The sequence below is a fragment of the Typopeltis vanoorti genome, chromosome 1 (assembly GCF_054136105.1).
Source record: "Typopeltis vanoorti isolate ZY-2024b chromosome 1, IOZ_Tvanoo_1.0, whole genome shotgun sequence".
Lineage (NCBI taxonomy): Eukaryota > Metazoa > Arthropoda > Arachnida > Uropygi > Thelyphonidae > Typopeltis > Typopeltis vanoorti.
The window spans coordinates 165,535,509-165,547,786 of NC_143549.1; the positions used below are offsets into that span (position 1 = coordinate 165,535,509).

The window sequence follows — 12,278 nt, forward strand, 5'->3', positions numbered from 1 at the left end:
GATTATTTTAAAAATTGTATTCGAGTTTCTTCTCTTTCTAGAATATATACGGATCCTAGATGAAAAATAAAATAAAAGAAAGAAAAGAAAAGAAAAAGCATACAAGAGAGGAACATATTTGTACTACAAGAGAGAGCTCAGAAAGCTTAGTGTAGAATTGAGCCAACTTGTTCCCACAAAAAAGGAAAGCTTTCCACTCAAGGCAAATGCCCTTGATAGGTTCTGGAATACAAAAAAGATGAATTTATCCATCTTCCGTGGCCTTCTTAATTGCCATATTCCGTTGAAGTTATTCGTGTGAACATTTGGGGAGGTGCGAGTGATAGAATTAAGCATTTCCATCGAGGAAGAATGTAGAAGAATGAAGTAAAGTGTTTAGTCGAGATAACTACTCGAATCCGTCTTGGAATTGATTCTACTGAAAGAAGCCCGAAGCTATCGGGGTACATTGTCACCGTGTAGGGCAATACTTGGTAGAAATAATGGCTAGTTACGAATCTCATTACTGGCCTTTGCCTAGTAGTGGGACTCCCAAAAGAGGAATGATCGAGTGTATTTCTTCAGTAGCCTAATTGTTTGGTGAGCAGATACGCTAACCACTCAACCAACCGAGCCGGCATTATTTGGAGTTATTGTGCCACAAAAAATGTACTGAAGGCGATAGGGGCATCACCCAGACTGATGCGATATCAACAAGTTATTACATCTTATTGACGAACCCAAGAACGCTCTTGGTAGGCTGCCATTTAGATTACTTTCAGTTTATATGTGTTTATTATTGCTGCATATATATGGCAAATTTTTGAAACATGTGAGGAACATTTGAGGCATATCTAATATAATTTTTGCATAATATTAATTAAAATTACATGCTACCTCAGCTCATTCATACGGAGATAACATATTGAAAGTGCTGGAATATGCGTTTATTAAATTTTGTTTGATACAGGAATCGAGGTTTTAAATTTTTTCTCAATCACTTTAATTGAAAAAAAAAAAATTACAATTGAGAAGTTTTACTTCAAGAAATTTTTAATTTTTCCGCATAACAAAGCCTGTTTAACTCCATAAACTCCGTGTATTTAGAATACAAAAAGAAGAAATTGCTCTCGGCCAAATTATTAAAATTAAGAACGATCTATGGGAAGCTTGTATCTCGTTTTTCTGTTTCTTAATTGACTCCTTTTATCACGTGCCAGCGAGAATTTCAGTCGCACAGTTTCCGCATTAGTACGCAGGGTGAATGATTAACAACGAAAACAACCGCGAGGTCAGTGATGTAACTTGGAGGTTGTCTGACAGAAGTGGTTCGATATCAGGTTGCCGAGGCTGTTGGTGGTCTGTTTGTTGCTATTTAAAAGCCGTTACACATTTTTTAAGAAAATCAATTCATCAAGTTTAGATATACTCAGCTTTCCCGGAAGTATTTAAGTATTTGTTCAGTAATAAGGGGGGGAGGAGTTTACAATGTGTAAAATGGATTAATGAAGGATAATTTAGCAGTAATCATAAATTTATCTTGGAATCTCCATCATTAGGAATGGCAGATCTGTACGAGTTACGGTCAAATGCATCACAAGAATTTTTCAGCGAAAATTATTCTCTTTTCTAGAACAAATGCGTATTGTGTGTATTGGAGCGACACCTTGCAATTTCAATAGAAATTACGCTGTTTTGATTCCCGCGTAATCAAACAATACTAGGTGATTACTCAACAAACAATCGAAAGGTATTTTTTGAGAAGCGGAAATCATATTTATGGAGTGAAAATCCACTACTTCTAGTAGATGAATGGAACAGTCTCCATGAAATACAACACGCAATTAAAACCACTTTTATTGCTAGAAATCTATTAGATAATAATAGATGCTTGATCACATGACTATGATCATAATGTGTGGTGTTAATTGGTGTAATTTATATTTTATACTCTAAAAAAATTTATAATTCTTTAAAATAAAGAAGATTTAATAATTTAAATGAGAATGAAAAAGAAATAAATGGTAAATTATAAATAATAATAATACACCTTTTGAATAACTACGTAAAGAAATTATTTAACTTTCTAGAACAGGATAACCCCAAAACGTTCATGACAGTGTAACCAGGTAACATTATTGATAGATCACTTCATGGCCTTTAACATTTCATCTATCGTTCTTCAAATTGTCAGAAGTAAAGGTAATTCAGAAGGAAAGAGCTTTTACTACATCATGCCTGAATAGCTTAAGATTTCTCAGTGTCAAGAAGTTTCAAACCAGTTGCCTCTACTTTACATTTCTTCTTTGATTCGAGGCTTCATTTTCCGGGTACTTTAGAAACGTTTGTTTTCTCTTATAATAACGATCTTCCTTTAATTTATAAGCTGGACATATTGATTCTTATTTCTCCAATGCAAATCTTACCCCAAATTCCAAACCTGCATCTCTGCTCAATTACAGCCACGCAGGAAGTGATTTTCTACTCACAGTCTCAAACAAGTCGTGTCGAATATAAGTCGAAAATGGAGATTAAGTGTAGGAGTTCGTTCGCTCTTAGTTATCTTGTTCAATTTTCCTGAATGTGGGTAGGCTTTTGCAATGATTTTCAAATAACTTTGTTTACAAAGTACTGTAGGGTAATCTTCAAGTGTGTTAGGGATACTTTATTCTGCATGCTTATTTTCAAATGCACAACGGAAACCTTTTTAAGCGTAGACTTGAAAATAATTTTTTTTCTAATTTTGATTTCGTTTAGAAACCTAATAATGATCAAAAACTGCAGGTAAAAGTTATGAGATTTTTTATACATTATTGACAGACTGTTACGATGTAGTGTGTTTAACAAAAATTCAAATAACATCCGATGTGTAAATCAGTAACTGGTTAAATAATGTATTACAAGTTCAGAGGATTGACAAATAAGAATGTAAAGCCTAAATTCAGTTCTTATTATTGAATTAATAAGCTGATCAGGTAATAATGGAATTTGTATGCCTGACAAAGATGACCAAAGAAGTGTTGTACAAAAAAGTTGAACAAAGAAGTGTTGTACAAAAAATGTGAGATCACAGTTCAAACGATGTCTACTTTAGAAAAGTAGTCATTCGAGAAAGGAACACTTTCAAGTGGAAGAGATTCATCAACTTGTCAAAGGTGAAGGTTGAAAATGGTGAAGGTTTGATGTGCTAATCGTGATGTCTCAAAAAAGTTTTGGAAGATTCGTTTGTAGGGTTAATAGATGATGACATTTGGTAGGATCCGAGAGAGAGAGAGAGAGAGAGAGAGAGAGAGAGAGATGTCAAATCTATCTTTTGCATTTGACATGTGATATGGAATAGTGTTGTAAAAAAAAGTTCAATAAAGAGTTAAGACACTTTCAACTTCTAGCAGAAGGCTTCACTCCCAAAACCCTGTGAGGTACGGAAGTGACCATACGGCGTCTACGGACGTCAAATGTGAAAAAAAAAAAAAAGAAAAAAAAAAAAGAAAAGAAATTAATCATCATCAGCATTAAGATTAAGACTTGCCGCTTAAAATAAAATAATGATTATATACTTTTTTTTATTAACTACGGTGTAGTCAATGAAATTATACTCTTATAAATTATGCGTTGAATTCAAATTTCTACCCTTATTCCAGCGGAAGAAAGCAAGTTCTGTGTGTGTTATTCAATGAAGCGAAACTGGTATCGATGGAACAGAGACAACATGACACAGCAGAGTATCAAGTAGGATTAACCGCTATGTCATTATCCAAACTGGGGTTAGAAGAAGTCAAGTTATTTGGCCGTAATGATTGCACCTATAAATAAAAAGGATGATGGATGGGGAAATCTCAAATCAAACTTTCTTACATGCGAAATATATATATATATATATATATATTTTTTTTTTTTTTTAATAACAAAAATTGCTTATTTTTTCTAACTATAGTTTGGCAGAGGACAGCAGAATATTTTCCTCCTTACCTCTGATTTTTGTTATTTATTTATTGGGAGTTCACCGATTCTTTGAAATAATTTTGGGATTTATATTAAAATTTTTGTAAAAAGCTGGTGAGAAAAACATCTTATCCGTTGTTTATCCATCATCTGTAAAATCAAGAGAAAATTATAGTGCTTCATTCATTTATAATTCTGTTTTTTCCTGTTTTTATTTTAATACCTTGTTTATTATTTAAATTCTTTAGCGTGTCGAACTCAGTTGATCGTTAAATCATGGTTATTCGATAGATTAGATTAAGAAATAAAAATTAAAGTTAATTCGATTAATTGCCCTCTAAATACCTGACGGTGGGCTGCTATGTGCTTATAATAGATTTTGAGAAAGTGGAGAATTATAAATGAAGCTTCGTATAACAAGCGCTCATTAAAATATTTATACGTTAGAAACCGAAAGACTGTGACACATTAAAGTGAATAAACGAGCGTTATTGCGAAACCTTATAACCCATCGTGTAACAAACGATGGGTTATAAGCTGATTGAGCAAAAAAAGTATCACCAATGAAATGAAAAAAAAAAAAACGCATATGGAAATAAATTGGACACATACTGAGAATGAACAGCAGAAAGATTCCTAGAGTGGTTCAACATGGACCTTAGAAAGAAAACGGAGAAGGAGAAGGTCTAACTTAACTTGGCAGAAAATGACAAAAAAAAAAAAAAAACTGAAGCATGGATAGATGGGAGAGGTGAGGAGAATCTGAATTGGTGGTTCAAGACAGAAGTATCTGGAAGAAACGGATCTCAGCCTCATGTGCCATGAGGCACGGTGTGGATAAATAAGTAAGTAGCAGTATTTCTTAACCTTCACCTTTTGAATTTGATGATAGATGTTGAAGTTATTTCCTACCTTTGTCTGTTTTGAGGAATTAAAAAATACTCGAGTTTCCAAGAGGGTAGAAACACCACTTCCTATGAGACCATCCAACTCGCCTTCTCCTACTAAACTGGATTCAGACATTCATAAAATGCTTTATGAAAGTAATATTAGTTAAAATAGGTGACGATGAACTTCTGAGCGATCAACTCCGAAGGTGAAAGTAGGACATTCAGAACTTTGAGGACTAATCGTTCAGATGAGATACTCGTTTGAATAATTTTGTTATATTAAAATCGAAGCTGAGGTTTGATATATATATATATATATATATATATATATATATATATATATATATATATATATATATATATATATATATATATATATATATATATATATATATATATATATATATATATATATATATATATATATATATATATATATATAATGGTACTCAGTAACCTGCCACCATCTTCTAACCCTTGAAACACACTAAAGAAGTAGTTGCTCCATTAACTGGGGTGTTTAATATAGTTGCAGAATCTATTGAGACGAAACTAGCAAAACATTGGCCATGCTTGTCCAGAGAACTAACAGACAAACTTCAACGAAATTTCCAGCTAAGAATTTAACTCCGTTTTCAGAATAAAGTCAAAATATCCATTTATTTAATCGACTTGCTACATTGGAAGGCTAACAAATCAAAGTACTTCAGATTGATAGCGTTATTCCAGCTTAATTAGCAGTGCAACTTCGGAATGAGTGGACTCATAGTTGCTGCACAATTTTAAAAGCAAGATCTCTAAAGAGTAGGTTTTTTTATCTTTTTTTGGGGGGGTGGGGTTAAGTTAAGAAGGTTTCACTCTGGTTGAATTCCCGATGAATCCCATCCACGATGTATACAATGAGAATGGTTTAAATTAACTCTCATCATGGAGTACTTGCTATATTTTTCAAGAACTTTCAACAAATGTTCTATTTGGAAAGCGAAGATATTAAAAAACAGCAGTTTTTCTTTTCAACATCCTTTTTAACAAAATGAAGGACGATCCATGTAATGAAGATAACTAATATAACTCAGAAAATTTCGGAATGCTAATGTAAAAAAAAAACAAATTAGATAGATGAGAGACAGCCAAATTTCTCTTGAAAGTTATAGGTTGAGGGTTTAATAATAATTAACAGAGGATAGCTGAATAACAATCGTTTGAGGACTTTTGTAAAAACCAACTGTAAGTGGCGATGCTGCAAAATATTGAAATCGAAAACCAAGCAAAAAATTTTGTCAAATGTGGTGAGATCGTTTTCAAAAACATTCCCTCAAATACCGCATTACTGCTATCTCCTGCTTCAAATGACTCATTGGATAATGTATTATAAAGTTTTATATTTGGTTTCTAGAGGAGGGTTTCCAACCTAAATACAATATTAAGTATTATAGCTTTACAATCTTTCGTGAAGAGGATTAAGAAAATTGTGAAAAAATAAAACCGAACGGAAAATTGACCGACCTGATGGAGTATGAATTTACTTTAAAAAGTCGGCATTGAAAATCCAGTTTTTTGGAAATGTATTCGAGAAAAAAATTATTTTCGCCTAAATGATTGTGCAGTTAGAAATCATTGACTCCAACTGAACATTTTTTTTTCATAAATATCAAGTTCGTTGGTCTACAGAAACAGGAAGCACCGATTATGGAACCCCCCCCCCCTTAGTGACACTGCGATATTTTACTAGGGAATCAAACATTTATTTCAAATCAGTAGGGTTAGGTTAGGTTATAAATATCTTAGGAGTGCTCTATATATAGCTTTATTTTTGAACTCCATTTGTATGGAAGTAATGAAGAAATAATAAGTATACTGAAATCGGTTAGAATTGAAGCACTTACTGTTAAAGTAGGTCAACATAAATATAAAAGGCACACAACAAATTTAAGCCAGAATTATTCGCTGCAAATGAGGAAGTAAGGAAATCTGATCTCCTTTATGGGAGTTGATCAAAAAACTTAGTGGCGCCATATAAAAAGCAAGACAAGAAGAGAAAAGATAATCGTTTTAATATTTAGTACAGTAACCACTGGATCCATACAATTGGTCCAACTTTTCGGAACTCAACACTGATTTAGTGGTTACACCCATATCCCTCAGCAACCTAAATGAGACATAATCGCTATCAGAAAAATTGACTTTTCAGTTTAGGAAATAGGAAATAAGGCCAATAAATAGACTGTAGAGCTAATCGAAATGAAATTCAGTTTTGCTGGAGGCGCTAACAATTCCTGGTGTCAGCCTAATAACATTAATATATATGTATGGTGAGTATTCTCCTTAAACAATATTCCGTTCCAGCCTCATGATTTAGGTAGACCTACATCCGCCATAGACTTACAGTCCACAATAGAAGATTGTTTGTTGTTGCGCTAATTTGAATCAAATTTTTTTTAGTCATTAAAAGATCTATTGATCAAATTTTCTTTCTTTCCCCCCCTTTTTAATTTTAATTCAGTCATTATAATTCAATCAGTTTTCCATACAAAGAAGTCATGGAATCCGAAATTTCTTGATGTTCAAAATGCGGAACGTTTCCACAGGTATTCAAATAATTGAAATTTCGTTCATTCTAATTTGAAATTTTTGAAAAGTCTACACTTTTACTTCTGACAAGTACATCCTCAGAAATGTGCTCTGCGGTTTTTTTTTTTTTTTTTTTTTAATTCATCCTTATAATCTGGGTTAGACAAATTATACAAAACTTACTAGCCACGCAAAAAAGTTATACTCGCCCAACATCTCATATTTTTTTAATGATATTTTCCAGAGTTACTAGAAGTTTCATCAAATTGTGCTGCATCTGTGCTTTCTTAGAGATATTTTAGAGGGTTTTTATTAAATAAAAGTAATCTTTTATTTAATAAAAGAATACTTTTATCAAATATAATGATAGTTAATAAAAACATTTATTTTTTTAAAAATTAAAATTTTAAAACAAATTTTTAAAATTAAATTATTATTTTTTTAATTATGCTTAAATTTACTCCAATACCTTTTAGAAATCGAAAAGAAATGAAATGAATATAAATGAACGAGGGAATGAAAACTACAAGAGAAAAGCTTCATAAGGAATGCATAGAAAAAATCTGCCTATTGGTGATTCGATGAAATAACATTCGTATTTCTTACTAATACGAAGACTGGTTAAAAAGTCCCATACATAATGCAGAAGCTAATTTAAATAAATTCACTTCATTCGCATCTGCAAATTGTCATTTAAGGAAATGTGTAAATTGATTTCAGAAAATCATTTACTTCAGTAGCTTTTATATAGATATAAAAAAAATCCTGATTTATGCTACAGTAAATTTTGGAGCCTGGAAAAATGACTGAGACTAACCTAGAAACGGTCAACCAAAACAACCACTGGAAAGAAAAGAAAACGTGCTATTAACTTTCTTCATCAGCATTCAAGCTGAGCGGTAACTAATGAATAATGGATCACCTAAATATCATCGCTTCAAAGATTCATTCACTTAATTAAATAATGAAACCTTACGGACCTGTTGATAATGATTCAAGACGGACACAGATGTTACAAAAAGCAATTACATCTACGTAGATGTGTGAATGTGCAATCAGAAGATAAGTAGATGCAATGCAGTCTATGCAAGTGACAGGAAAAATAAAGGGAAAGATGTGAATTTGGACAGCAGGAGTCAGATTACAAGTAATGTTTCGAAAAACCACTAGAAAGATTCAATTCGGAAGCAATTCCTGGAGATGCTGTTTTCTTACCGTCTCCACATACATTTCGTTGTTGTTGTTCCGTCCGAAATGTTTTGGTTTGGATCAGTTGACCTTTGGATTATTGCAATCAATATAGCTAACTAAGCCAACAATCGACTCAAAGATTAATTTTATGCCATTGTTACTTCATCATCATTGACCAGCCAATCGTTGGTTATAGCCGTTTTTATCAAATCAGAAAATCTTTATAGCAGAAATAACGAAGTTGATTAGCTACTTTTATTGCTCGTCGACCAGTGATATTTGAACTGAGCGTAACTCCGTAGCAGCTGCTGGGTCACGAATAGTATTGCGTCATGAATTTCCACTCAGTTAAATAGAATAGGAGATTTATTGCCGAGATAAAAGAAACAATTGCCAATATTTTATAGGCTCCTAGAGATAATTTTTGTTATGTAGGAGAAGTCACAACAAACACCAAGTGTTTCAGAGCATAGCGAAAATTTTTAATGGTTAGATCGCTTATTAAAGAGCTTTCTTAACATTTCTTTAAGACACTCGGTAAACTAAGTCGTTCTCAGGCTAATAATCCTTATGGAGATATTCTCTTGATCAATTATTTTACGAACATTCGTATATGTAGCTAAGTTTAAATACCATTCAATACATTTAAGAAAAGTTAACTTCCTGATGCGAGTGTCGTGATGACCTATTACGTAAATACTAGTATGCGGTCTGGTGGTTTATATGCATCAACAGAGCATCAATCATATTTTTGGATTTCTTTTCTTTTTTTATTTCTTGAACAAACGTGATTGTCAGATGCAGCCAGAAAGTTCTTGACATCCCTGTATTAATATATATGCAATGCAGTGCATTATGCAGAACATATATGCGTACATATTTTGATTTCTTTTATGAGTTTTGAAATATAAATTAATTAAATCTACATACAGAAGACAACGCAGCCGAGGCATTTAAGAACCTATTTGAAGCATTTCCACTGTAAATTGTTGAATGCAAATAGGTAATCGATGATGAAATAAGAGACTTGCAGATTTTCCGTTGAAAGGTTTTTTTGTTTTAACTTTTCGTTTTTTTTTTTTTTTTTGTATTTTCATAACACAGAATGATGATAATAATAATAATACGGTTTATTGAAATTGTCAACAACTTGGGCGATTTCAGGAATTCAGATAAAACACTATAATTTCTATTTCTCTCTGTATTTGTATGTGAGGAACTATTTTTAGTTCTTTGTTCTATTCTTAATGCGTGTCATCACGCCTCACTATAATAAGAAACGCATGGGTTGGTTAAAAGTGATTTTAAGGCGGGAAGCGTGACTCGTGAAATTTTGTCTGCGAACCGTTCGCTATATACGAGGAAAATTGCCTCGCAGTATATTTTTTGCACTTTTGTAATATTTCAGCCACTATTTACTCCTACAATATGCACACGGGATTATTTTATCACTGAAATCTTAATGGTTGCGAAAAAATGAACTTTTAAATGGAACCGAAATCATAAGCTTGTGCGGTACTATTTTATGAGCTGCTCATTACAGTGGAGATATTTAGGATAGAAAAACATGTCATATATCAAGCTAATCCTCTTATGATTACATCGCAAATAAGTGCCGTTCGTAATAAGGAACAAAAGCGAAGGATTGCAAATACCACAATCCCCGTAGTCTATGATACTAAGTAGGGTTGGTCCATAGCGCGTGACTAACTTCTTTATCCTACTGCGTAATCTACTTTGTATAGTTACCCATATTACTGCACTGGTTATTGAAGGACCAATTGTTTTGGATTTTTTTTAACTTCTTGAAGGTTGTGGGTGACTAAATGATTCTTAGTGGAGAGTCAGGAAGGCTTCCAATGAGATTCTCCCTCTTTGGAACTCATAAGAATACCGTAATATACGCTCATTGAAAAATAGCAAATGACCGTGAAGCGTTACCCCTTCAAATTCAGAGTGCTTAGTCATCTGCTGTTGATTCATCCAATTAAACCCAAACATAACTCAGCAAAGCCACTGTAAGTAGATCAGTAGTGGATATCGCACATAGTTTGCAGCATCATTAGCAGCAGATATGCTAACCCTCGCAATTTATCTACTTTACTGAGATGCAGTCCTTCTTATGAACCCATATCCTTAACTTTATGTAAAACAACAGTGCTTTATCACCAGCAATTATACAAAATGCTACAAGGTAGGATCAACAAAAGAAGAACCTCTTAGAGCAGAACTTTTTCTAGGCATTTTCTCATTTTTTTTAAACGAATTAATATGTATTTGCAGGTGATTTTTTTCTTTTCAGGAAGTCGGATTTCTAGCTTCGCAGATTAGGAAAACTGATGTCGACCTCTCACTATTTCAAACAGTCACACCAGTTAATATTTCCCATCTCTGCTAAGATCATGGGACCAAGGATTCCCACCCAGGGCTCCCGAGATAGCTGTAATTTTCTGCAGTACAGATTACTTCTGTAAATTAATTTAACTGGAGCCTAATTAACTGCATCAAGATATTTTCTTTCGGGTCTCTTTATGGGATATATATATATATATATATATATATATATATATATATATATATATATATATATATATATATATATATATATATATATATATATATATATATATATATATATATATATATATATATATATAGGTAATCTATTAATCTAGTAGATAATATAAATCTGACCTTCGTGGACCTTCACATAGCGGACTCCGTGCGGATGCATAGAAATTGGCTCTCTGATGCCGTTGTAGAAGTGGACAATAACCAGATCTCCCGTCTCGGCTAAGATCATAGGACCAAGGATTCCCATCCAGGGTTCTCGAGGCTTTTGGACCAGGTACGTATCATCGGTGTACTCCCTGAAGATGGCTTTCTTGTATACCTTACCAATACGAATTGGATGCCTACTTCTTTTCAGCCTGACAGCTGCCGTTCTGCATAATATAAAAAGAAAGAGATATTTAGGTTTGAGCACAGTAACTTACCTATATATGAACACATTCTCACACATACAATGAGGAAATGCTACCTGTATTCTCTCTCTCTCTCTCTCTCTCTCTCTCTCTCTCTCTCTCTCTCTCTTCTAGTTTAACCTAAGATGAATATTTTAAAGAGTTAGTACATCCCCATCTTCTTTTCCTGTTAGGCTCAATGGCCTGCCACAGCCAAGTAACACGGCATCTTAGAAACCCAATTACTGCTAATCAAAGAGCGCGGTTAATCCTATCTATATTGTTTGCTATGTCTGTAAATTGCATGTGTTCTTCTAGCCGATTTGCCTGTTTTGCAGGACGAAAACCCCGAATTTCATTCTGGCTTTTTTGTCTCGCAGGAGACCAGCTAACTGACCTTCAGGTGAAAAGCCCTGGTAAAGGTTCTTCCCATCCTAAACGGGATTCGAACCGAGGTTCTTTCAACCAAAGGGTTTCGTCTATGCCAACTGAGCTAATGCCGGCTGAGTCAGTCCATATAAAATGTTTATTCTTTACTACGTTCAGGAAAATATGATTATAGAACAGTGATTTTCGCAGTGATTACGTTGCCCCCTTCGGTTGGAAAGACCTACGTTTGAGAGGATTCTTTATGTTTTTTTTTTTTTTTTTTCAACTGAAGGTGTTAGCTGATTTCATACGGAGGTAGCAGGCTTTTTCTCTCCGAAACTCGAGTTTTTTAATCCCGCGTACAGGCAAATCG

The 12,278-nt window shown here is 33.4% G+C and overlaps 1 protein-coding gene across 1 annotated transcript in view; it reads right to left on the reverse strand.

Annotated features, from left to right (window-relative positions):
- The window catches only part of LOC150110608 (hephaestin-like), a 120,184-nt gene that overhangs the window by 83,204 nt on the left and 24,702 nt on the right, over window positions 1-12,278 (reverse strand). Inside the window, exon 2 of the mRNA XM_090402779.1 lies at window positions 11,268-11,518. Coding sequence (XP_090258905.1) covers window positions 11,268-11,518 — 251 coding nt within the window. The remainder of the gene's footprint in view (window positions 1-11,267; window positions 11,519-12,278) is intronic.